Genomic DNA, 27,923 nt, shown 5'->3' on the forward strand with positions numbered 1-27,923 from the left:
CTCTGGCTGGGAGCTCTTTGCATGCTGAATTCCAGCAGGAACACTCAATCCAGTCTGCAGATCCTGGTAAGTGTGATGATCATGGTGTGTGACGCAACTTTATGATGTGATGCAGATGGGATGATGTTTCCTGATGACAGGTGTGACTTTTGATCGAAACATTGAGCATTTCTGTTCAGAGCTATAGGAGATAACCAGAAATGTCAATAATACCTGTGTTTATGCTGATTCTCCATCCTCCATTTATGAAGTAACTAATAATAAAGTAACATATGTCATTATTTTTTTGCTTCTACAGATAATTTGTTTCCACTACTTCCAAATCTCTATTTAATACTCCCTTTCCTGGACTCTAAGTGTTTGCCCCAGCTCCGTCCAGCCCAGGAGAAAAGAACTGTAATTTGTCTTCAGTTTCAGTTACTCATACACTGAGCAGGCGTCTGGCTGTGGACACACTGTTTGCTGTGGTGGACATGCCAAGTCAGACTCCTATTCCTTAGATGGTATTGAAGATAACCTACAACCACATAGGGGTGCAGTGTGTTGAGTTTTATGACCACAAGCTCATCTCCTTTGGGACTGGAGATGTGTTTGGATTTCCAGAACATCATCACTCACAGAGTGATGATTTCATTACTGAAATCAGGATAACTTGGTGGAAAAGGCCACGTGTGCATGAGGTGTAAATGTTTTTTCAAACAGTTTGGACTTCTAATAAACTACCACTCTTGCTTCACTGGTTGTGTGTAATCTGCATTGCATTAGTATTATGCTTATTCTATTGCCTGTAGTGTTGCTATGACAGCAGTAAATGGGCGATCAATGTGTTTTCAACATCAAAAAAGAAAGAAAAAAACTTGGTTTCAAAAAGAAAAAGACATAATAAAATGTAATCAAAAAAGAAAGTGATACAGGAAGAAATGAGCTGCTGGTGTTTTTGTGTTTGAGCATAAACGAGGCATTATACCAGAGAAAGGATGTGATTCAGTCAGCTCTCTGGTTGTACAGGTGGGAAACTCCAAATGGGAGAGGAAATGGTTTTCCGCATGAGCCATTTGCAGGAGCGGCAGAGGTGAGCGTAAGTGATTCCGACATTAATGGAGTCATTCATCAGCAGTCTGCCATGCCTGCGATGTACGGAGAAATGTAATTCTTCTATCACTGCACCAGTGTGGTGCAAGTCATGAAAAACTTTTTCGAGTTACTGAAAAGTCATTGAGGCTCCTATCAGTTGTCAAAACTTTAAAAATGAAAAGCAAAATCACTTGAAATAATAACTTATTGGTGTATTATTATTTGATGAACTAAGAAAACCCCCCAAAAAAACAGTAATAAAATAAAGCTGTGATAAAGTTCCAGCATGCAGGCATCAGCAGGATGAAGTCAACTTTCATTCAGGGTTTTAATCGCATGTTACTACAGTGATGTGAGCTAATATTTATGTTACCGTTGGAGATCTTTCATGATGTCGTCAGGAAGACCGAGTTGGATCAAGATTGAGAAGGAACTAATGCTCTGGTAAACAGTAGTTGAGTTTCATAGTACCCATTAAGACAATATCTTTGACTTACACTGAAACTGCGCAGGGAGCAGGGAGCAGGGAGCAGGGAGCAGGGAGCAAGTCAGAGAGCTCGCGGCTCTACGGCTGGGTTTTTTTGTGTGTGACAAAAAGTAAGACAACATACAGAAGAGTTTGCGTGTCCCGAATAACAATGACAATCACCCTTCCATCAGTAGCATTATGGAAAGGCGGCTGACTGACTTCAGAATGGAAACAAGTTATTCCTGGTTTGCTACTTTGTGAAACAGCAGGTATTTCCTAGAGTAAACCATGCTCTCTGTCCACGGCTTTCCACCCCGCCAAGCTGGGACACTACAACTAACATTGCCTGTGTACTTCCTTAAAAGGAGGCCGAGTGCGCCACCCGGGCTGATGGGATGCGAAACAGGGAGTGCACATAGCTGCGTCTGTTTCCACTGAGTCCCCAGTTGAGGAGAAATCTGTGGCACAGCTTTAAAATTGGAGTCACTTAGAAATTCGGTGTGATCCCGTGTTCTTGCTGTCCGCCGTCATTGAGGGTGAAAGAGTCTCATGTGTCTCCTTTCACCTGAAGCTGAGGTGCGAGAGCATTGAGCAGAGAGATTAAGAGCCAGAGAAACAAATCCTTGCTGCTCGATTGTTATCGGCCTGAAAAGTCACTCCTTCTCAGCCAAACTGCACACAAAAACTTTAATGAGCCACAGAAAAAGGTCAGCACTACAGCATGTCAAGGGTTTCTAAACTGCGCGGAATTTGTATCCCGGTCATGGACTTTTTTCTATGTGACCATGTTTGGTCATGTGGAGTAAGCAGCTGTGGCTCCTTGATTGATTGCAAACGCCTCTCCGGTAACTGTTTATCTATAAGTGTGTGAAGCACCTTCTTTATGCTTTCAGGAAAACTCTGTCTGGCGGCGGTATGTGGTGTGAGCGGAGGTCACTCTGTAGGTTTACGGTATCGAGTTGATCATGCTCTCAGTGGAAATCACACTAAAAACACCGAAATATGAAATAATGTTCCCGTATCATTGGATAAAACACATATTCATGTTCAGTACTCTCGTTATCTATTTGTACGCGCACCAAAAGCACAAAGCCTGGCGCCGGCAGCCGCTTCCCAAATGTCTCTAATATAATCCCGAGGGGAAATTTACACCAGGCAGAACAGTTTATACTCTGTTTTCAGTCTGTTGTTGTGTTCACAAGTTGTACTGGACTGATTACACGTGAGGGAGTTGCTAATATCCAGCTGCCTGCACGACTTTCCTGAACGTTTTCTGAGTGAGGATGTGAGGTCTGCTGCAACGGGCCAAACGTCAATCACGGTTTGGGAACCGTCTTAAACAGAACAGAGCCATTTGCTCTGCCTCCTTTTGATGTCTGATTAAGACATTTGCAGGCATCTGTACAGGCACCATCGTCAAGCCGGTAATTACAAAACCAGACAATACACAAATACCACATGGCGCATACACAAAGCTGGGAGGAATAGAGACAACAAAGGAGGACTGTGCAGTGCCTGCAATTACAAGCATTTCAGCTTTTCTATCGATTAGTGAAGCATGAATGTTCTTTGGGACTTAGGACCTTTCATGGGACCATTTTGATGAACTAGATGAACTCCTGGATGGGTTTAGAAACAAAGGACTCAAATAAGAGTGTCCCGTGATTTAATTCCTTTTGATGTGGCAGTGGACATTCCTGAAAGCCATTTATCAAATGGGATAAATCGCATCAATCAGTTGGATTTATATGATTAATTACCCATGTCTCTATTGTTGGTCAATGTCTTAAGTCATTCTTTTTTATTCTAAATATAAAGAAACCAGAAAGCTGTGTGCATTTAGTATATTTGTCTAAACCTGCTTGAGCTGAATATGGTCTTTCACTTCATTTCTGATGTTGAACTTACTCCCAGAGCAACTTTTAATGAAAACCATTTGAAATATATTTTACATTCAGCAAATAGGATGTAGATTTGTTTTTGTTTTTTTTAGAATAGCTGCAGCTGGTTTCATTTGGCTTTGCATTTGACTGTAACACTCTATTTGTCCTTACTGGCTCTGAATCCTTTCTGTGCTGTATTTGGACTGTGTGAGCATATACTGCCCAGTGTAGCAATGATAACAGATGCTTCCTTCAAAACCAGCCTGCAGTGCAGAGTAACGAAGGGAAGTACTTGTATAGACACAGGAATTTTCAGGGCTGTGAAAATAATGGCGCTGCTCTGAGAGTTACTTCTCGTTTATTCATTTTACATAATTACACGATTAGGCCTTTGTTAGTTACATTACTATAGTGCCGCTCTGACCGTTGAGCTGAGCTTTCATTCAATATATTCAACTGAAATTCCCACAAACATAAAGGACGATGCTCTATGGTTTGGATGGAAGTGGACTTTAAAAAAGAAACCCAAAACATTAAATGTAGAAATGTTGATGAGAATAAGCAGCAACAAAATAACTGAAATGAAGTACAAAACAGAAAGGTAATATAAAAGTGATATGTTAGAGATGTGTTCTTGAGATCAGGAGTTTGCAGGTTCAAATCCCACAGCTGATGGCTCAACACTGTGGGACCCTGAGCAAGACCTTTGACCCCCATCAGCAACCCAATGTGTCCCAAGGGGACAAATAAAATATGATTTAGTTAGTTTACGAGACTGACGGGAGCTTTCATATTAACAAAGTCAGAAAACTTCAGCATTACTTGTTTCAGAATAGAATAATCAGGTACTTGTGTACAAATTACACGAACAAAAACACAATAGACAGGTAATAATGACAGTAAATCTTTCAAGGTCTACATGCTTGACTTACTGCTTGAAAAGTTGCCAAATTGCATGCTCACCCAAACCCCTCCAAGTGTTTTACATAACCTGGAACACAAAATCCCATATCCGTGAAGGAAAGTGCAGTAAATGTTTTACGCTAAAGCCAGATGGGCTGCGTCTCACTGATTGAACACATTATGCTAAGCTTCGCTAACTGTCTGCAAAGTTTACGGAGCTCCTCTTAGATCTCCGGCTGTGCACGTATAAAGGCAAACTAATCTTGTTTTATTTAGACGTTCAACAGACGACTTCTTTTGCCCGGCAACGTTTCACATGCGCACATGACAATTAAATGAAGCCGTTAACAACGCGGTTGTTTGGACGTTTCAGACAAACAGAGAGCCAGACAGTTGATTTGTTGTAAACACACACAAACATGAATATTCATGAGCATCAACTGTTGAGTGTTTAGATGCACGAGAGCAGACTGGTGCAGGGGTAGGTGGGTACAGGAATAAGTCGTGCAGACCACTGAGAGGAGAGCCAAGTCGAGACAAAATCAGTTACAGATGTACGAATTACAATCCGTCCGGGGAACATTTCATGTGCGAGTGATTTGCTAACTTGTTTCCACCTTTTGACAGAAAGTCTAGCTTGCACAGATGGGGGCCTGTTTTCAGCAATGATCTTTAAGCAACTATTTCCATGTCACAACTTGGTCCCAACAGACAATTTTGTCTGAATTAAAGCGCCAGTATGATGGATGCGTTCATCTGAGGATACTTTTTTTTTCCTCTTTCATTTGGATTATTTCAGCATTAGAGCTGGAATTATTCATGCCAACAGCATTCCCTCTAATCTATACAAATCATCTATGTAGTGACATGTAGACCTGTCAGGAAGGTGTCTGGACTTTAGTGTGCATGTCTCAGACCGACATTTTTACACGAACGAAAAGCATTTAGAGTATCAAGTTTTAAACTGTGGAAATGCAGACGTTTGCCAGTCTTGCTGGATTTGGGCCAGTTCAAACAGGGCCAGATCACCTCTGACAATTCAGTGAGCTTTCAGGTCATTCAGTCTTGTCAGTCCACTTGGAACCAGATTGAGGTCCGACTTCAGAAACACAGACGGGCCTTTGTCACCCCTGTTGAGACAAGAAGGGCTGCGGGGGGAGTGACGGATAGCAGTTTGTCTTGTGTCTACTGCGAGAAGATTTACATCAACAAAAAACTGTGACAACCTCACCTTCACAGAACTGGAAAACAGATTTTTCACTGTTTTCTATTCAGTGTATGCTGGAAGTGTTCAGGATATAACTTACACTGTCACCTTATTATTGTAAATCATCGTAAAATTGTATATTATTTTTGAGTACAATGTCTTAAAATGATAAAATGTGTGATTGACTCAAACAAATCAGCAGCTTTGCCCTTCACTCATTGTTGTGCATGTTGCTGGGAAAAGCCCCCCAAACCAGCACAATGTGTCCTGCAACTGCTCCTCTCTCGAGACTCTCTGGCACCCCCCAGGGGGGGGGGAGACCCACCCCTCAATCTTAAAACCACTGTTTTAAATAATCGCAAGCATCATTCTCCAGATCTCGTCATTCAACGTGAATCTGAACAAAGACGCAAAGCTAATAGTTCCATTTGTCTGGAGGGGCTCTTCAATCTATCGTAAACTTCTTAGAAGTAAATCAAAACCAATCTCATTTCTGGACTCTGCAGATAATTGTCATATATATACCTCTTAAAAAAATTCTTACCATATTAAGTTAAAAAAGCACAGCAGATGTAGTAAATCACTTTCCTGTTTACTGGGGAAGTGAAGTATTCAATAACGTGCACCTTCTCCTGGAAACCTCTAGAATAGTGTCGTCTCTCTCAGCCCATTGTGTTTGTAAGGCTCAATGACTGTATATGGCGTTGGCCATAGTGAAAACTAAACAGCTCCATGCGTGTATCCCATTATGATCTGCCGCTGGTGGGCTGCTCCCAAGATCAAAAGCTATAGAAACTAAACTAAAGAGATGAAGTATGATGGCAGGGAGAGATAACGCTAGCAGCTTAGAAATACAGCACGTAAGAGGAAAGGGCAAATAAATTGCACACATTTGTGAATAAAAACACAATTCGATATGATACTGTGGTTACTTTCAGTGCCGGTTGGCATGTTGTCACAGGAGGAGAACGACAGTGAGCCCAAGATTCTCCACTCCACTTTTCTTTCAGCATGTCCTCAAATGTCAAAGCAATGTGTGGTCAGGAGTTCAGGAGTCTCTTCAGTCCGTGTCAAGGTTGAAACGAAGATCTTTTTCTTTACCAATGTCCTTATAATCATTTTCAGCATGAAAATCTGATTTTAATATGAGATCTTGCTTCCTGTTCAACACACAGAGATTGTGATCGATGGATCTCACAGAGACTGAGCTCAGATTTTCCTGATATGACTATTTCATACTGAGAGCCAGCTGGTATGAGGGTTACACAAATGCCGAGAGCCCCTGTCCTGCATGCATGTTGTGTGTTTTGAATGTTGTTGTTTTACCATTTTGCTTATCGTTTGTTTCTGTTTTGTTATTATCATTTTGTTTTGAGATGCTTGTTTTTGGACCCTCTCAAAAATCAAGGGGCTATCCTGTTAATACATGCGGGCTTATTGTATAACACACAGAGTAGGTGTGTCTGTGTACTCTGGCTGTGCTGCTTCACTCTTAAAATACACTCTTTACTCTGAAAATACTGAATGATGTTTTACTGTTTTTCTCTTTGTCAGGTCTGCAAAAGTTGTTTTGATGCCTAAATTGAAGGGCCGCAAAGCCGAAGGGCTTTTTTGGGTAGCCTTGACTAAATTACATTATTTACTCCTGTGGGAGTGTACCAAGAGATCAACAGCAGCTCCATTTCACAGAGTATAACTCAGGAATAATCATTTGAAAAAACAAAATTGCTGGTACTTGGAGCAAAAATTGTTATCTATAACCTTTTTTTTTTTTTTTTTTTGCCACTATGCTGGTTTTCCAAAGAGAACTTCTGTAGCTGTACAGTTGGCTTTTCCTTTTTGTGATTATTTACCACTGACTCCACTATATAATAATGCCATGTTACGAGCATCATTTAGTGTCTTTGATAAGGACCAAATTAGAAACCCAGTACGATAAATATTACAGTACAATAAATGTAGCCTGTGTTTCTGATTTGATTAGAAAAATAATAATAATTTGAGCCACATATTGACTCATTCATTTCTTCTCACTGTGATCTCACTCCTCACAAAAGGCAGCTTGGAATCGATGAGTTAAGCATTTTAGGGAGCTCATTATTCTTTATTTTTGTCATTGATGAAAACGTGAGCTGCTGTCTCTGCCTGTCACCTTAACTTCAGCACTGAGAGTCAATATACTTCTTGAAGATGAGTCTCAGTAATGTTGAACTCAGTTCTCCGGACAAGAAAGCTCTTTCACTCTTGGTAACGTCAACACAAATCCGCGTCAAAGCCTGTGATGTGTTCCCACTTTTAAATAAACATGTATAGACCTGTATGCTAGTGTATGTATGTTGGTTTATAGCAGCTGCTTTGGTGCTGCTTCTGATCCTTGTTATTTGTTCATCAAACAAAAGTTCAGATTATTGTCTGCAGCTCACTGAACTCCCAAATTAAATTGAAAGTTACTATCTCATACGGCTGCAAACCACACAGATACCTCAGCCAAATGAGAGTATTTAAAAAAAATAACATCTTAATGCTTTTTATATCAAAATAGTTTGTAATTGGCAAAAAAAAATGTTTATCTCAAGATCTGTTGGACAGTTTTTATGCTTTATGCACTTTGCAACTGTTACACCTGTTTCACATTCAATTTAGTTTCTTCTTTAAAACCAACTGAGTTGCGAAGTGAATAGTTGTATAGTTGATAGGCCTTCTGGGAAAAGACGAATCACACTCTGAATAAAGCTTTGTGCTCTTTTATTGAGACCTCCCAATCATAAGTATGGCACTTACTTATTCAACTGACTAGTAACTCGTAGGTTTTTGTTTTCAATAACTTCTGGAGCTGCACAGGATATCCACATTTTTCATTGTTAGCATTTTATCAGCATGCAAAAAACTTTATACATTGCATAGAACTGAATGAACAGTTTATAGTCACTCTGCATACATGCTCTGCAAAATCAAAGTGCATTTTAATTAAGGCAGGAAAGCAACATTATTGACAAATGATCCCCAAATTTAGTTTGATTAACCGATTAAAACATTTAAAATGCTTATCAGTCATAATTACACCCATACCAGGTGGTTAATGTGCAAAAGACGCGCACAAATGAACAAATTAAGACTAAAAGCACCACAAACAACAATCATAGGATTGTTATCCCAAGACTTAACTCCAACATTTAGCATCAATATCACACAGCTATATTAAATACTGCGTAACTACTAACAAGACTTAGCTGAATTAATGGTGGACTAATTATTGTAAACAATTATGAACTTTGAGTAACAGGCACAGGAAATAGGATTGAAACATCAGCACATTCTGTGTAACTTGATATTATAAAGGATTACTTTATAAAGGACTTCTTTCTTCTGTAAAGGTAATTATGCTGCAATAGACTCTGCAGCATAAATTACACATATGTTTTGTCAATCACAATTCATACATCGCGTTTTCTCCCGAGAGGCAAACAATTAGCATGTTTATACATTCACGGTGGAATGTGGATAGTAAAAAATATCACAAAAGGAATTCTTTGCATGTATTTGTGTCTGGTTTTATTGAATCAAAATGCCACATGCCACAGTCCTGCAGTCCAATTTCCCAGTTTCTCTGTACTCACGCTTTAATTCACTGTATATGTTGGCTGGGGTTACTGGCAGACTTTCAGACTTAGTTGAGGTGGTGAAAAAACAGAGGGTGACGGCAGCTGCTGATTGTGCAGCTGGTACTGGAAGTGTTTCCTGTCAGCGTGTTCGTTGAAAGCGTCAATCGGCTGCAGTTTGAAGTTTCTGCTCAAAGCCGAAGGTGTGAACACAAAGCGACCAACAACTCGTAGGACCCTGGAATGAAGGATCTGTCTCACGCCAAAGCATTTGATGTCCCAACTCGAGATATCTAAGTTATGAGCTCTCAACATTGTGCAGTGGAGTTCTTGCTCTGTGTTTTCCAGAGGGAATTGGGAAGCGAGTGAATTGACACATGCTGGTTTGATAAGAGAAATTACATTTGTAAACAATCCCTTACCTCTCCAGTCAGGAATACAGATTCTCTGTTGGAGGTTTTAGACTTTGAGTCTATTACCTTAGATGCACCCTGGATTCTATGTCATTTATTTTGGCAACGCCATAAAGCCTAATGAATTTGAATGTTTTCTCCATCCTGTTTAATGTCATTAGTTCCGCTCAACCTGAACACTAAACAAGATTAAAGAGAGTGGAGGGTTCACCTGTTTTTATGATGAATGGGGGTTTAAGGGGAGTTATGTCAGTCCAAAATCTACAATTCCAAGAAAGCTTGGATTGCTCAGTGATTTAATAGATATCAGGTCTGCAATGACTTGCAGCAGTGAGCCTTGTAAAAAAAAAAAAAAGTAATTCCAGTATTTATTGTTGCTCTTTTTATTTAACTGTATTTTGACGGAAAAGTTGCAGGTTGAAAAGAAACAAGTGGGGAGACACATTGAGGTACCTTGTGGAGCACAAGTGTTGCTCACAGGGCTACAGTGGTAACATGTTCCCCAGTGGGCTCCAAACTTTCCAATCAGAAGGACTACTTCTTAAGCTCCTCGGGGACCCATGAGAGGTCCTCCCATACTGGGAGTCAAACCCAGGCCGCCTGGGTGAAAACCAGGAATCCTAACCGCTAGACCATATGGGACTGTTGCTTTACTGTAAAGTTAATAATGTGCACTTAGTGACATGATACTGTAATGCATGCGTTTGTGTGTGTTGAACTGGTGGTCTTGTTTAAGTCAATCAGTCATCAATAAAGTTTGGAATTCTTTAGTCTCGCTCAATTTTCACCAGTGATGCAGAACTTGGACTGAGAAAAGGACTGTTAAAAGAATATTGAGAAGAAGCAGCAGCAAAGCTGGCCGTGGCTCGATTGGTAGAGCAGGTCATCTATCAATGGGAATGTTGCTGGATGGATTCCCTCGCTGTCGATCCATCTTTGAGCAAGGCACTGACATCCAAACTGCTGTATATAAATGAACCACCAACATTTAGTAGCACACATTCCTTTAGAGGTGAGGTTTGGGGGTTTAATGTTGGCTAATGCTCACCGCCTGGTTATTAAAAAGAAACGGTTCAAGGTAATGAATAGCAAGCTCTTGCAAACTACAGGAATACAGTAACTACATTAGATGCTTCTTTCTCATGGTACTGGAGCTTCAACTGGTTGATTTATGTTGCTAAATATTTTACATTTGGATAGTGGTGTTGTGGTTGGCTGAGAAGCCTTTCTGTGTGGAGTTGCATGTTCTCCTTGTGACTGTTAGGGTTTTCTGCGAGCATCCGAATGGCAAATGGTACATGGATTTCATTTGTCTATACCCCGAAGCACTTTAGACTGTCTATCACATTCACTCGTTCACACGTAAATGGAGGCAGCTGCCATGCAAGGTGGTCAAAACCTCCATCAAATAAAAACTGTCACATCTGACAAAAGCTGTTATTCAGAGTAAAGAGAGCAGGGTTAGATAACCTCGGTGCTCAGGTCTGCAGTCCGACATCAGGGAGGGAGAATGAGACAGGGCAGAGAGCAGGAGTCATGAGGAGGAGGAGGAGGAGGAGGAGGAGAGAGTCCAAGAGAGAAAAAGAGGGGAGCATAAGAGGCAGGGTTTGCCTTTTCTGGTAGTTAAAGTCGCTGAAAGTACAGGCAGGAATTCTTTGAGCTGCAGAAGGGCCGAGATATAAACCAGACTGTTAGAAGCTGATATATGACCAGAGAGGAGACATTGTTGCCCATGGACTAAACTGTACTTACTGCTAAGGTACTGTAAACAAGCAGAAACCATCGCCTTTTATTTCCCTTGTGTAAGTCACTGAGCTGTCCTGTGTGGCCCCCTGTACTGTGACATGTCTGTCGGGATGAGGGTGTGTGACACTCGATCACAAAGCTGTGAATTAACCACAATGATTACGTGACTCTGTCTTTCAGCGAGACGGTGAGGAGAATCTTTCGGACGCCATGGATGATGACTTTGACCGCCGCATGGAGCTGAGGAGGCAGAGGAGAGAGCAGATGCGTCTGGAGACTGAGAAGTGAGTAATCTTTGCAGTGATGCATGTCATCTCACGTAGAAAAGGAGCACCGGCAGAAACACGAGGAGTGGATTTAATCATTAAAACAGACCAGGGTGTGCTGAACCACACCATCTTCAAGTGTGGAGTCGTGGTTCGCACTCTCACCTCACAGTGAGAATAACCCCAGTTTAAGTCCGAGCGTGGCAGTGTGTGTGTGTGTGTGTGTGTGGAGTTTGCAGGTTATCCTTGAGCCTGTGCAGGTTTTCTTCAGGAAGTCTGGCTTCCTATTAGAATCTAAAAACATGTTTGTTTGTCTGTGTTTGCCCTGTGAGGGACTGGAAACCCGTTCAACCGATGTCATCACTGGTTACATCAGCTGGGAATCAGCAGCGTCTCCGAGTGACCATGAGAGGGATGGATGATAATCATGCACCCGTTTTGTTTGCTTCAGCAATGAAAAGGATCCAAAGAAAGTCTGAGGAGGAGTTCAGGGTGGCAGTAGAGATTGTCTCTCTCGTTGGTTAGAAGTTGGTTGAAACACTCCCACTAACAACTTGGATGAACTGTATACAGGGAGTCACATTCCTTTAGTGAAACTGCAGCTTCTTCCACAGCCGAGTCCCACATTTAGTCCAGCAGACCTCATCAGAGCTACAGGAACTTGGACAGCCGTCCGGTGACGACGGCTTTGTTGATGTTCACTCATTAGGGAATCAGTCGACCGCAGTGTGGATTTATCTCTCTTTCTTATTTGCTCTGGCAAAGAAGTGTTGAAGTTCAACCCTGTATAGGGTAATAAGCTTAAATCCATGAGACTATTAAGTAGAATCAAATGATTTACAGTGAAAGAATAGAAACTGCCCTCTGGGATGTTTCTTACAGTCCTGGTGTGACTCCCAGAGATCATTTTAACATTGTTGATAGTTGTGAACTCCGCGCAGTGCTGCTTTCAGTTCTTAAAGTGTGAATCTGTATTTTACACTAAACATCAATGCGCACTGCTACTATGCAATACTTCCAGCAATTAATAAGACAATTACAATGTTTGAAGTTCAGTGAGTTCCTCGTATTGTTAAAAGCAGATGTCGCGCTTCTCTCTCTTGTTTTCCTCCTTCCTGTGCTCATTATTGCATCAGAATTAGCCAGAACATTTTGACGTAAGGCGACTGTGTTTCAAAGCTCCAGATTAATAGAGGAGCCGTGTTTCACCATGAATGATGTCCTACTATAAGTCATATTAACATTAACAGTAACATTAACATTAAGCTTTAAATGAAAGATTCTACCGCTGTCAGCATTTTTGTAGTTTATCTCATGTCTTCTGAGCTTTTCTCTTGTTGCTTTAGGTTTATAAGCCTAGTTTCTTTTAAGAACAGGATCATACCGAGGTCTGCATGACTGCTTACTCGTTCGGCTGGCGGCGCAGTCACATGTAGAGAAGCACTTGCTGTTGAAAACAGTGAAGTTAAATCATAATAATTTTTTACTTCCAACTAACTGATTTGAACTCAATCTCTTCAGACTGACCCACACAGCTCAGCCAGACTCTGTATTGTTATTAACAGACTGCAATAACACATACAGTAGTCTTCGAAGTAACTGGTGGCTCTTTATTTTTAGTTGTTCAGTGCACTAACTGTGATCACTCATTTTCAGCAGTGATAGTGAACTGAAACGATCTGTGTTAGAGGAAAGCTGCTCTTAATGGTCACTCGGGATTTTTTTCCCTCATTCATTTGATCAAATGTCCCCGGCTTTTTTTTCTCACAGTCCTGCTGCCAGCCCGGCCCGTGTGTGCCAGGCCTCCCAGCCTGCTTTGCCTTTTCTGTCTCTGACTCTCTGCCCTCCAGTCCTCTCTTTAAATGCTGCAGCGACACTGGAATGTTTTCTCTGTCATATTTATCTCAGCACATGATGGCCGGCCGACAGTTTGAGTGGAGTTTTTACTCTCCAGTTCTACATCTCCCTTCTCTTGGCCCAGCAGCTCTCATAACCCCCCCTCCGTATGCTTCACGTCCCTCGGTGTTACACTGGCTGGATCACTTCTCCAAGGATTCCTAGGCATGACCCACACCATTTGGCAAAAGCCTTGGATTTAATGGATTTCCACCTCATTCAGGTCTTTGTTTGTGTTTTAAAGACAGAGGGGAATCTCGTGTTTTCCAGCCACCTCTTCCTCTCACATCTGTGAATCATTGTGTTTTGGACTCAGGAAGAGCAGAGTGGAATGATAACCGTGAGCTATCAATGGACCATTTCAAACTCTCTCCCTGCCTCATAAAACCTGGTAATACTTGGAAAGATACCGGCAGGCACACTCTAAACTAAGCCTCTGACTGTGGAGGTGCTTTGCAGCTGGATGAAGGTCAATGAGAGGATGTAAGTGAGATGCACATTATTAAGAGGGAGGACCAAGACTTTGTCGTCTCATGTGGATGATTTAGATCAGCTCTTACATCTACTCTTTGTTTTATTTTTTTATTTCCCCCCAGTGAGGGAGAATTTAGCTTTATTAGCATAATATGATGTATTTGAATCAACATCACATTGAAGTGGTCCTGAAGGAAACTGGACAGATCACAGATAAGACAGAGCAGTGATATCATCAATTTTTTGGGGGGAGTAGACTAATACATTTATTATTGTGTGATTTTTCTTAAAACCTTTTTTTCCCAAGCTTGTAAGGCACGTAAAACATCTTTGCTTAAATTATTCACACACCAAATCCACACTCATGTCTCATAAAATGCTCCACTGGTGGTCTCAAGACAAAAGAGTGATTAATCTATTGATTTATACAAAACAGATTACCAGTATGTTTCTCAATATACTCAAATCTGGTTAAAAAAACAAAAACATTTTGTCACGACAATTCTACCTGCTACTGCCAAAATAATATGATGACGTTCACTGAACTGATCAATTAAATGGTCCAAAATGTCTTTAATTACTTCTTTTAGTCACTGCTCTTATTACTAAACAAAAAGAGAAACTGACACCATATTTGACCATAAACACGACATAAAACTGGTAAAAGAGACAGCATGTGGTTTTTCCAACATTCTCGTAATTTACTATATTTACTTATAATACAGCAGCCAATACCAAACTGGAGCCCAGCCAACTTTTAAATCTCAAACCGGATTAAAATGTGACACTTGGTGAACTTAATCAATTAATAAATCTAATAGCAACGTGAGTTAATGTGTTAACAAATTACATGAATACTCAGTGTTTCTCTTTTCAAATATCCCCTCCAGTGAATTTAATTCCAGGAAGTCTCAACCATAGCAGGATGTAGTGAGCCACACATTTCAGTGAAGAACAGCTTTGAGACAAAACCAGGGGACTGAGTCACAAATAAACAAGAGGCACAGAATTTAATCACCCTGTATTGGCAGTTTTTTTAATAGAAATATATGTGTGTGTGTGTGTGTGTGTGTGTGTGTGTGTGTGTGTGTGTGTGTGTGTGTGTGTGTGTGTGTGTGTGTGTGTGTGTGTGTGTGTGTGTGTGTGTGTGTTTGTAGTAATATCAAAGTGAATTCTGAAAGCTTTTTGTCCTTACTGTGAATGACCTCTGACCTGCAATACCACCACAGACCACCAGGGGCCTCCTCCTCCCATGTAGCTTTCCACTACAAAAATACAGGAAGAGGTTCTTCACTATAAATTGGGAATTTTTTTGTAATCTTTCATCAGCTGTACATTACCAGATACATATGGAAAAATACATGCATAAAGTTAACAAGGTGCTAACAAGGACATTTAAATGTATCATTGGGATAGAAAGTTTGCAGTTGTAAGAGTTTGAATTTGCTCCATGAGGAAGGATCCTGGATCAGCAACAAACATGTACCCTTACATCCATGTTAAAGACATGATTGAATTTTAGTAACGTTCTGTGTAATGTTGGTCTGACTTGAACACTCTTTTATTTTTATTTTAACAATCACTGCGCTTGAACACTGTTTCAGAATTGACTGTACCAATGACGATGAGGAGGAGGAAGCTCGAGAGCGAAGGAGGCGTGCAAGGGAGGAAAGGAAGAAGATGAGAGACACAGATGAGCCTGGGACTGCTGATGTCATCAGTACCAACAGGTGAAATGAGCGGAGGACAGAATCTTTAGAAGGAAGAAGAAAGAAAATATTATGATATTAATGAAGAAAAGACAAAAGCCTCTGACATTTTTTTGTTGTAGTTATTTGTAGTTCTTTAAATAGCTGAAGCAGAAAATTAAACTCTCAATATGTTTATGGAGCAGGAGGGAGATGTTCAGCTATTTACTGCCGTTTACTAAGAACTGAAAGTGAGCCATGTTTGCAGCTGCTGTTATATCATAGCCATAGTATTACTAGGGATAGCAGAGATAATAAGAACAACAAGCACAAAAACATAAACAGTACACATAAGGAGAGATATGACTAAGCAAAAACAATACCATGCACACTTGTGGTCCTCAAAAGTGCAATTTCTTATGAAAGCTTCTGTATCCCCATTATGCAGTATTGTTCCCACAATGCATTATGAAATTGATCTTCCCTGCAGAGTAATTGAAGTTACTTCATCAGATGACCAGGAAAAATACATCAAATGAATATATATAGGGTCGGCCACTGTTCATGCATTGAGAATGAAAGTCATGAGTTATCTTTTCACTCTAAAGTAACTTAAATAACATTTATAGTACTCAATATTTTATGACCTTTAATCATATTGGGTTTTTTTTGTTTTATCACATTTCCAAAGACATTTTGTGAGTGAGTTTAAATTAAATTGGTCTTACTTTTTTATGCAACAAATCCTTTTCTCAAACTTTCAAATCGTGGCTTTTTCTTTTGCATGTTTACTACTGATCCAAATGTTTATCACCCCCCCCCCCCCTGAAAATGGAGAACATCTTTATATTATAAAATAATTTATAATAATTTTATAATAAAAATAAAAAAGACACTAAAAATTAAAACAAGTTAACCTATGATGTGTAAAAGATGGGACAAAGAAAACATTTCTCAATTATGTGTTATTGATGTCTTACCTGAACCTCAATATTTGAAGGTGTCCTCAGTGGTCATGTGTTTGTTTGTTTTTCAAGACAGTTTACTGAAGCAGAGGGAGAAGCTCACAGACTCCAGATCAGCCAAAGATTTAACTGAATGAAGTCGAGATGTGACTGTATGGCTTTGACTTGATTTGAGATTGTAGGCCTCTCCTCTCCTCTCCTCTCCTCTCATGTTTCTCCAGTGTGACGGAGGCTGAATCCTCCCCGGCCGGTGCCGAGGGAGCGGGCGACGACCAGGTGCTGCTGGATCGCCTGGCGAAGAGGGAGGAGCGCCGGCAGCAGAGGATGAAGGAGGCCATGGAGAGGCAGAAGGAGCTTGACCCCACCGTCGGCACCACCAACGGCATGGACAGCCCGCCGGAGGAGCCGTCTGCTGACAGCAGCAGGCAGGAGCACACTGAAGAGGAGGAGGAGGAGGAGGAGAAGAAGGAGGAGAAACCTGAGCAGGAGGAGGTGGCAGACACTAACTCCTGGAGCAAAGAGGAAGAAGACAAGGAAGAACAGAAGGTTCAGTTTTGATGACTGGAGATCAATGGGTTTGACTTGAGAAGGCAGGAAATAAACATTCTTCATTTCTGCAGGAGGAGATCAAGGAGAATGCTGCAGCCATAGAGGAGGAGAAAGAGGAGGAGGAGGCCGAGCCGCCCGGTGTAGGAGAGGAAGAAGCTGAGGAGGAAAAGGAGGAAGACGCTGCACCTGATGCTGACAATGAGGATGAAGAAAGAACAAGGAAAGAAGAACAGGAGAGGCAACAAAAAGAAGCAGAGGAAAAGCAGAGGATAGAGGAGGAAGAACAGAGGCAGCAAAGAGAAAAGGAGGAGAATCTCAGAAAAGAGGAGGAAGAAAGGCAGCACAGGGAGGAGGAGGAAAGAGAAAAGAGGGAGGAAGAGGAGAAACATCAGAAGGAGACTGAGGAGCGTGTCAAAAAGGAGGAAGAAGAACAGCAACGGAGGGAACAGGAGGAGAACCAGAGGAAAGAGGAGGAGGAGAGGCAGAAGAAAGAGGAAGAGGAGAGGCAGAAGAAGGAGGAACAGGAGAGGCAGAAGAAGGAGGAGGAGAGGCAGAAGAAAGAGGAGGAGGAGCGGCAAAAAAAGCAGATGGAGTTGAGGAAGAAAGAGGAGGAAGAAAAACAGAGGAAGGAGTTGGAGGAGAAAAAGAAAAAGGAGGAGGAGAAGCAAAAGAAGAAGGAGATGGAGAGGAAGAAAGAGGAGGAGAAGAGGAAAGAGGAGGAAAAGCGAAAAGTGGAGGCAGAGGAGAAGAAGAAGAAAGACGAAGAGGAGAAACGCAAGAAAGAGATGGAGGAGAGGAAGAGGAAAGAAGAGGTACTGGTGTGATTCAGTTGAATCTTAAACGATGTCCTCATTTGTGAAGAATTCAGTTTCAGCTTATTTACCTCGTCCTCTCATCTGTGATGTTTTGCGGCAGGTCACAGTGTTTTCACAGTGTTTTCCCTCCACATGTATAAAAGAGGGGCAGGTTTCAGGGGCGTGTTTTTCATTTACCGCCAGGTGTCTCACTCCATCATTCTGCCTCATCGTTTTGTTTTTCAAATTTTTTTTCCATCATTGTTCTGTTTCTTCCAGTTTTTCTTTCACTCACCCTTTTCCGTCTCCCCTCTTCCCTGTCTGTGTCAAGGAGGATAAGTTGAAGAGACCTGGCTTTAAAGATAAGGTAAATTAAAACTTGTCATCATCCAATGAGCCATAACATTATGACCACTGATGGCCGACATGAATGACACTATTGCTTTGTCACGGCTGGATCATACGCGTTGGGTGGAGTTTATCAAGCAGCAAATAAACATTTTCTCCCAAATTTGATGTGTTAGAAGCTGAAAAATCTGATGAAAATGTGATGACTAAATGATTTGGTGAGTTTTACTTAAAGGTTCAGTAGCCAGCATCTTATTGACATCTTCACATCTTCAAAGTGGTCGTAACGTTTTGTGTGAGCATTACACCTCGTGTTCTTTTCTAACACGGATAATAGAAGTGAAACTTGCTTTTCTTCCCTTTTTTGAAAGAATGAACCACCCAAGCAGCCTGGGGGTCTTGCAGAAAATAGATTTAAGAAAGCAGAAAAGACCTCAACCTCAAGGTAAATCTTTAAATGTTGTAACGCGCTGCATCTGTAAAGCAGTCTGACATAACTGTGACTTCAAACGTACAGTATTTGCATGCATTTTGCATTTCAGTGTGACAGTTCAAATCAGCTCAGTCCTGAGACATTCATTCATACTGTGTTTTATAGTGTACCTACATCCCTGTGTAGGCAGCCTAATTAGAGCTGAGAATTGATGAAGTGTGTGTTGGTGATCAGAGACAGCGCTCCGTCGAGCAAGGCGGACGACGTGGAGCGGCAGGAGGCCGACAGAAAGCTGCAGGAGCTGAAGAAACGACGGAACGACACGGAGAGCGAGGAGTTCGAGAAGATGAAGCAGAAGCAGCAGGACGCAGAGGCTGAGCTGGAGAAGCTGAAGAAGAAGAGGGAGGACAGGAGGAAGATCCTGGAGGAGGAGGAGAGGCAGAAGAAACAGGAGCTGGAGGACAAGAAAGCCAAGGAGCAGGTGGGAATGGGTTTCACATGAACAAAGAATTCTCTGTATGGCCTCTAAAAAAAAAAAAAAAAACCCAGATTGCTTTGGTTTTATTCAGTTCTGCACCATTTACCGCACTTTAAACAACTAAATGTTTTCTCTTAACAGGAGGAGAGGAAGAGGATGAAGGAGGAGATAGAGAAGAGGAGGGCGGAGGCGGCGGAGAAGAAGAAACAGATGGAGGAAGAGTCTCCAAAACCTACATTTGCAATGGGTGCCAAAGGCTCATCGAAGGCGAGTCTTCATCAGATCAGATAACACAGATAAATGCTCCGATGAGGAGCCATCAAACTTCTACATCCTGAAAACTATTCCAGGATTATTAATCAACACAAATAGTAACTTCATACAAACCTCCTGAGTTAATATCATGTTAAGAGGCTCAGACAGTTGAATTTAAACATGCAACATTGCTCATCTCAATATACGTGAACTTTTGAAAGTATTGTGGGAAAGTGTCTTTCTTCACAGTTTTAGATTAATGAGCATGTTAACCTGTGGTTGATGACAGTTTCTTGATCTTTTTCTTGATTTCTGCAAAGTTAAGTGGACAGTCTCAGTTGTCTTTGGTCTCATTTGTGATTTGTGATTGTTTGTGACACTGAATCAGAATCAGAATATATATATTTTTTAATTATAGTTGTGTTCAGCATACGAGGAATTTGTTTTAGGGTTATATGGAGCAATAGCAACAGTGAGCTGGACAGATAAACTCCAACTTTCATTAGTGAAAGTTGTAGTTTATGTAACTTTTTAATGCTTATGCATATGAACCAAATTACATTAAATCACTTTGTTTCTTCACAAGAGTTTGATGTGAAGAATAATACAGCGCTGAAGCAACTAATACAAAGCTGCAAACAGCTGCTGTTAAAGCATATCTTAGCAGCGAGCCTCTGAAAATGCAACAAAATCCACCTGCTAATCCCCACAGATGTCTTATAAAGCCGGTTAGTTCATCCTCTTTAGTCTTCTCATCGCCTCCATGTGACAAGACAAGCAGCTGTGAAGCCGTCCTAATGCTATTTAGATATAGAGGTGATCCTTCACATCACCACACAACTGCGCTCACATTATGTACAAACATCACACTGACTATACAGTGGTATTAGACTTTCTATACATACCTCATAGAAAATGAAGCAACGCTTGATATTGGCACCTTGATAAGTTGATATTTATTAACTCCAGATGTTGTTATTGTCCCCTCTATAGCTAGGTAGTTATCACTTGTTGCCTAAAATGTGATTAAATGGAAACAATCTAAGCTTCTGCTGGTGTGTTTTTGGAGGAATGTTCAGAATTGTTAGGGTGATCTTTGTTCTTCTCTGGTGGGTTGTCCTCAGAGAGCCGGGGTGGAGAAGCCCAGCACAGCTCAACCACATTGGAAAGTGTTTATGCTTTTCAATAACAGACTGGTCTCTAACTTGAAACTGATTTTTTACAGATCGGGGAGAAGGCAGAATTCCTGAGCAAATCTGCCCTGAAAAAGTGAGTCAAACAACATTTTACCCATACCATATTCAAATATTAGGGGATTCTTGTGGGTCTCACTAACTCCTTTGTATCCAAACAGCACCGGCGCGAGAGTGTCACACACCCCAATAGTCTCCAGGATTGGCAACAGAATGGAACAGTACAATTCTGCCATCCAGGTGATAAACAATGCTCTCCTTTCAAGAGATAGAAGAAACAGTGTACAGGAAAATTATATGGAAAGGAACTATTTAAAGAAATATTTTTAAACTATCCTATAGTATTGCATCATTTGTCTATATCCTGACTTTTTTTTCCTGCTGCAACAAGTCTAGTTAGGAAGCTTCATCCTAAAGCAAATATCAGAGGCAGAGAGATTATTAATGTGGACAGAAAAGAAGAAAAGCCACAGTTCTTAACACTCAGTGGCCCAAGTGAATCATATGTACATAATCAGTATGATTTGTTTTCCCTTTGAAAAATCTGTATTATATTCCTGCAATCCATGCAAACTATTTCATCAGATGTTAAACACGACAATAAATGTAAAAGTTTCAGCTTTTCCAATTTGCCTAAATCTGCCTAATAACTCTCCATCGTTGATCAGACTATTGTCTGAGTGTAAGCAGTTGAATCCATCCATTTTTCTTTCTCAAAAAGGGAAACAAAGATGTGAAATCCCCCAAGTCTTCAGTGTCAGATATCCCTACTGGAGGCACGAAGAGCATCAAGAGCATGTGGGAGAAGGGCAACGTCAGCAACTCCTCTGAAAGTCCGGCTCCCGCTAACAAGGTGAAGGAGAGAAAACAAGAGGGCCTTAGGAGAAGTGATTGAGCAGTGAGGTGGATTTTTCCTTTTGTTTTTCTGGCTGTTGTCTCCAGGATGTGGCTGGTATCAAAGGAGGCGTGGCTGGGCGTTGGACAGCAAAGCCTGCAGAGCCAGAGAAGACCCCTACCCCTGCCCCTGCCCCAGCCCCGGCCCCGGCCCCGGCTCCAGCCCCGTCCAAGTCCCTGTCCAAGGCCCCGGCCAAGGCCCTGACCACTGCCACTGCCCCTGCCCCAGCAGCAGCAGCAGCAGCAGCAGCAGCCTCGCCAGCAGCTAAACCAGCAGCAGCAAAGCCAACAGTAAGGCCCGATAAACCCTTGTGTTCATCACCCTCCACACCCTATTGTAAACGAGACACCAGCGTTACCTTAGCGAGGTAATCCCTTGATATTCTGTGAATGCTAATGTTCTCATTAGCACACGAGCATGCCAGTCTTCTGTTTGGCTGCAGCCTTCAGACCTGGATACCGCTGCTGCCTGGAGCCCAGTGACACCACATGGACACGTCACTTCACAACCTCTGCTAAACCTCCTTTATGTTACACTTTTCACTATGTAAGAGATGTCAACATCAAATCCTATGTCCAATGATTGCAAACAAACAATCTCACTACTTCACTACCCCCCCCCCCCCCCCCCCCCCCCCCCCGTGTCCTCTGAAGGTATTTCAACATTGTATTACTCATGGACATTCTTACTGTACTTCAAAATATATCTTGTTGATTGGACCTTTAGGGAAATGTAAAAGGTCAAATGACGTCATATCAGTTTCACATAGAAGCACTTTTATTTTAAGTCACAGCACAACAGTCATTGAGTCAGAATCTCATTGAAGGTCAGTTTTATTGGGGTTTTTTCCCCCTCCATACGGCACGAAAATAACATTTTGTATCTTGTTGAACACCGTGTCCTTCCTGTGAAGCGGGCTGCCAGCCGCTGATCCTTCAGCTCGTCTGGAGACGTTACACCATGTCCTCACGCCGAAACTTTTCCTGGTGACGTGTGACATTGTTCCCAAGCACAATTTATGAGAGAGATATCTTTAGGGTCAAAACGCCGTGGCCCCCCAAAAAAACTGGCCGTAAACTTGCCGTTACTTCTGCGGGAACACTTCCCCCTAATGGGACGAAGCTGAGCTGCAGCTCAACTCTGGACTGTCTCAGTGTATTTCCTTTTTTTTTGTGTTGTTTAATCAATTCTGCCTCTCTGTCCTCTCATTCCACTGTTTTCCTCAGTTATCTGCACTCAAACCTTTCCTGCTGCTCACTTCCTTCTCTTCAACCTGCTAAAGGTACCACTTGCCTATATTTCACTTTGAATGGCACCAATAATGGAAGAAATCATAAATGAGGGCATTATGATTTCTCTCAAAAATGACATTTTCATATATGTTCTCCAGCTCCAGGCACTTGCAGGCAAGACCACGATGCTGGTGTCAAATTACCAGCCCCTGGTGCTGCATGTCAGCTGGCTCTGTCCTCTTTGATTGTGACGCTCAATAGAAAATATCCATTCCAAAAAGGGGGAATTCATGGAGAAGATGAAGCTCTTGTTTATCTTGAAAATGAAATTAGAGCGCGACAATGGAAAGCTGGTTAGACTGGTGGCCTTTACAACTTATGTGGCCTTCTTCTCATTTTCAAAAGAGATGCTGTCATAACTTTAATATATTTAATTAGGTGATTCCGTGTCTCTCTTTTTCCACTGATATACACCTTTGTCTTGCTCTGAATTACACGATGAACTCTTCTGGTGCCGCTGCCTTGACTTACACATTACATTTTTCTTTTCACAGGAGGTGAAACCAGCTGAAGTCGGTAACAAGCGCAGCCTCTGGGAAACCAGGAAGACTTCTACGCCTGGAAAGGTAACAGATACACACTCTGTTTGTGACGGAACAATGGCAGTAATGTGTTGAAGGCTTATGGTGACGTGACACCACTTATTGTCTCCATTCAGTTTACCAAGTAGAGCAGTGAAAGAGGTAACTTGTGAATGTGCTGCAGAAACACAGTGCATGTTCCTCCGGCCATGATGTGACCGATTTGTGGTGTTTGACACTTATTTTATGCTGAGCAGTGGTTTCTCTCTCAGTTCAGTCAATTTATTAAGCTCACAGTTAGTTTTTATAATGAAAAGCTGTCTGTAAATGACCTTTCCTGGAGTCTTGGGCATTTTTGTTTGATGTTATTATGTTATTATTCCTCCATCTATCTTTTAAACAATGACTTAATGAACCACAACTATTGGCAGATTTGTTTTCCCCTGTATTCAAGAAAAAAAAAATATTTTCTTAATTACAAATACTGTGTGTGTCATTTGTAGTGACTTCTTCATTAGCATCCCTGAACTGAGACAGAACTGTTGATCTTGAAGTAATGGAGATCTTTCACCCACCCCCTATTTACATTATCATTCATTTCTAAACTTCCTTTCAGATGTCCAGTGGATCATTTTGTCCTTAGCTACTATATTATCATACAGAAAACAATGATATGGCTGCACCACGCTGTGCTCAATTCTCACTGTACAAAGAGTTTAATGTTTGGGTGCATGCGCTTCTGCTTGAGTGCTGTGTTTGGTATTTCTTTTAAGATAAGGGTGCTTTGAAATAGTTCCATCATGTTTGATTGCACGTGCTTATTTTTCTTCACAGAGACCTTATCAGATCACATTTTCGACATCTGTACATGGATGTTTGAATTTATAAGCACATCATTCTGTTGTACTTCATTCTGTTGTACTGTATATTCATCTCTATAATGATAATTGGTGAAATCACTCCATCACTTATATTTCTGCTCTGTTAATGAGTCCACAGTTTTATTTGTGCTCTTTTGATGATATTGTTATTAATCTGATTGAAGAATGTACTCCAACTCAAATAAGGAATATGTTTTAGGACAGCACCGCTAATTCTCATTGTTTTATCCTTTGATTCTTTCTTTCTTGTTTTCAGTTGTCAGTTGGAGCCAGGAGCAAGTTTTTTACAAACGGTGAGTCTCTGAAATGACTCTAAAGTGTGTAAAAACATATTAAAAGCCTGAGGGACTTCACTTGCATTATGAATTTTTATGTAAAACATTGTGGCCGAACAGAAGCACAAACACCATTTTGGCTGTGAAATAACTGCACAAACCCTTGGATTATGGCCACAGTACATAAGGGCTGACTGTGCACTTTGACCTTTGATTAAAACAGTTGGTATGAACATTTCTGTGAGATCTGATATGAATTGTGTTCAAATCAAATCAAATCTTAAAGAAATGAAGCACACTCCTCCGTCTCCATCTTCGTAGTGACGACCAAACTCCTTGAGTATGCTAAACCACAGCGGTTGAAAAGAAACAAGCACAACTACTCCAAATATAATGGCGTCACCCATCTGGGCAAATGGAAGTGTTGTTCGAAAACTACTCAAGTAATTCATTTTAATCATTGTGATGTTCAAAGCACAACTGTTTTGCTGTAGATATCATTTTGTAAAAGAATGCAGGATTTTCTCAGTTAAAATAACCCAATTTAACACAGTAATGCACCTGTTTGAACAACACTTCAATTTTGTCCATACTCAGTACAGAGTTATTGTTTTTAAAGAAGTATGAAATGTGGTGCAAATTGTTGTCAGATATGAGTAAAATTAGAAGAAAAAGAGAGTAGAAGCACAAGCTGTATTAGATCATTTCTGCTGCTGGATATAACGTGGACAAACGTTTGTAATGAGGTCGTATGACTGTGGCAGTGTGCACCTTTCAACGAGAGGAAGACATGAAGAACGCTTCTTCTCAAATGTTTGCATTACGAACAACAAATCAGGGTTTATCCTGATCAGTCCTGTGGGAAGCACGGTTTAGCTGAAGTGTGTCTGCCCTTCAAACCATCTTGTGTGTGGGCGGGGGGGCAGCGGGCCTTGACTGATTTATCGCCCGCTGAGAGCTCATAACTACCACAACCCAGCAGCCTTCCTTCGTACCGGCGGAGCCGCTCACTGTAAATCAAATGTGCTCGCAGGAGATTTTTGGGCACGGACTCAGCCCTGTGGCACTGAGGTCTATATTTAAAAACCCCTCACCATGACCTTGTTTCCCAGTATAAAGAAAGTTCCAGACTCCTGGCATGGCTGTCATGTTTGCGGCAGCGCTCCGTTCGCCCACCGCCACCTGGATCCGCCGATGCCACGCAGAGTTCCTGCGAGCTGTCAGGCATACCAGAGTGCAGCTGCTTGATTTTCACATTAAAAAGCCACTGCAGGAGAGGATTACTGCCAGTTTAAGTTTTAAATCGGGCTCGATCGCGGGGCTTACTCACTCAGTGCTATAATGATAAAGATCCAAACACCTAATGTCTGCACTGCTGTTCGGAACTTTTCTTGTGATTCAAAACAAATAATTTAACATAGTTTTTGATTGTCCTCTTCATTCTTCAAGCCTCAGTGCTTGGAGTCAAAGTGTGAACAATAGCAATGGAAAAGTGTTTGTCAAGTGTCGGCTTCAGCCCCTAAATAGCGGTCCTTGTTTGTAGCCTCTCAGCTCCTTCATCAGAAATAGCCGGCTGAGGAATGAAGTAAAGGGCAAATGACAAAGCTTGCAGCTTTCAGTCATAAAGAAAAACGTCCTGACTTTGACCGCAGGGTGTGTGTCCGTGGCAGCAACGCTGGGTCTGATCCACCGACACACCGTCACATATGTATGTATACTATGGCCGCAGCGACTTTGATTAACAGTCCTGACGTTAATGTCGTTTCCCACCTAATAAACTTTGACGAGATCTGCAGATTTCACAGTGACATTAGCATTGTGTCTGAACCGGCTAATGGACCTACAATGTCTTTCTCTGTCTCTCAGCAGGCGTGAGGCCCTGAACAGTGACATCCCCAATAAATCAAGGCTTCACATGAACCAACACAGCTTCTGTAAGTGCATCCAACCAACCAACCACCACCACCACCACCACCACCAGCAGCAGCAGCAGCAGCAGCAGCAGCAGCAGCAGCATACCACTAATTTCCAGGAGATTCAAGGAGCGACAATAAGAATAAGAAACCTCCAGCTACAGTTCTTCTTCTGTATCATTTCCTTGAAAATGAAAGAATATCGGCGTGTTTTCATCATGATTGGATAATCTGTTGGTGTGCAAGGATGTGGCTTCATTTTACATGGCTAACATCAGAATTAGCATCATTTCCCCTCTGCAACATTGTTGTGCGTAAGCAGTGATAATATGCTGCAACATTTGATGAAATATTTTAAAGCAAAAATCATCGAGAAATATCCTCAAAGTGAAATCAAGGACATAAAAGCTGTGGTCACTTCCTGTTCCAATTACTTTCAGCTTTGATTCGGATTTGGATTTACTTGTGGATTTTACACATTTCAAACCAGTGATACTTGCGGGCGTTACACATCATAGCCAATCACATTGGGGAGGGGTGGTGGTGGTGGTGGGTGGGGGTGTCTTCCTTGCCCATCTTGACACCGTCATCTGAGCGCCGCCCCTGGCTTCAATAACACATCCTGTGTTTTTATTATGTGCTTTGAGCTTTGTTATTATCGTCCTGTATCAAGTATTGTTGCTGTATCGTGATAGAAACTCACTGCTTGCTGCTCACTGGCGACAGCCACAGTTTTGATGCCGTTCAGCAGAACATTTACTGTATATAACATTATTTTTTATATGATATCAGCTTCTGCCATTTTCATTAATAGTAAGCATGACTTTTGTAGCAGGTAATAAATACATCCTTTACGATCACTTAGTGAATGAGGCTTGTAAGAATCCAACTTTTCTGGTGTTTAGTGAGTCGCTCACCTACTGTTGAATTCAATTTGAATGTCTTCGTTTGTCATTGTATGTTCCCACACCGCCGCATGTTGTACCATAAACATAAATTGGTTGTTTTTTGTTTTTTGTTTTCTTTTATCTTCCCTACTGAATCAAATCAGCTTTATTGGATAGACTAGAACAAGTTTATGTACAGAAATTCATGTTTGTCACATACCAAAGTAATGTTTTCACTATTGGGTGTCAACAGAATACAAATACTGTAGTTAAATTGTTCTCAAAGGTTCGCCACCTTAATCTGCACATCCTACACAGCCAACAAACTACAGAGTGAAATGCTTGAGGTGGTCCCAGCATTGGCACGGCTATCTAACTATTCCGTGACAAAACCCGGGTCTGTATCACAAGCAGGTGACTTCTTTCATCAGTTTACATGACACCGACTTTACTTTTTCATTGCAACGACGCGAAACAACACTAAGGGCCTTTTATCCTCAAAGCCTGTAATTTACATCGACCTGGTGCTTCTGTCAGCGGTGCACATCAGCTGAATGCTGCAGGTATTCATTGTCTGTGATGAGTGCATTGTTTGATATGATTGTTTATTTTGCTTCAGCAATAAT

General features: G+C 41.5%; 1 protein-coding gene across 4 annotated transcripts; it reads left to right on the forward strand.

Moving 5' to 3' along the window:
• The first annotated feature begins 16 nt into the window (after positions 1–16).
• On the forward strand, positions 17–27,919 carry cald1b (caldesmon 1b). Of its 4 annotated transcripts, none has more exons than XM_080505475.1 (16): positions 17–66; positions 11,475–11,578; positions 15,535–15,660; positions 16,805–17,129; positions 17,204–17,944; positions 18,258–18,293; positions 18,646–18,719; positions 18,942–19,188; positions 19,327–19,452; positions 20,666–20,709; positions 20,795–20,873; positions 21,355–21,486; positions 21,576–21,818; positions 23,315–23,386; positions 24,479–24,519; positions 26,367–27,919. In XM_080505475.1, exons 1-16 carry the CDS (start codon positions 22–24, stop codon positions 26,638–26,640), a joined length of 2,709 nt encoding a protein of 902 aa, XP_080361601.1. In that variant the 5' UTR covers positions 17–21; the 3' UTR covers positions 26,641–27,919. The 4 variants fall into 4 exon arrangements, with proteins under 4 accessions (XP_080361601.1, XP_080361603.1, XP_080361604.1 ...); XM_080505477.1 differs by having other exon boundaries at positions 24,479–24,515; positions 26,364–26,495; XM_080505478.1 differs by having other exon boundaries at positions 24,479–24,515; positions 26,367–26,495.
• The last annotated feature ends 4 nt before the right edge of the window (positions 27,920–27,923 follow it).

Source organism: Blennius ocellaris, assembly GCF_963422515.1.
Source record: "Blennius ocellaris genome assembly, chromosome: 11".
In the NCBI taxonomy this organism is placed as follows: domain Eukaryota; kingdom Metazoa; phylum Chordata; class Actinopteri; order Blenniiformes; family Blenniidae; genus Blennius; species Blennius ocellaris.

Excerpts from the sequence above, each read along its gene's own strand:
- cald1b (XM_080505475.1), top strand. The coding sequence starts at position 22 with ATGCTGAATTCCAGCAGGAACACTCAATCCAGTCTGCAGATCCTG. Across the intron at positions 15,661-16,804 it reads GATGTCATCAGTACCAACAG|TGTGACGGAGGCTGAATCCT; the intron begins GTGAAATGAGCG and ends ATGTTTCTCCAG. Across the intron at positions 20,874-21,354 it reads AGTACAATTCTGCCATCCAG|GGAAACAAAGATGTGAAATC; the intron begins GTGATAAACAAT and ends TTTCTCAAAAAG.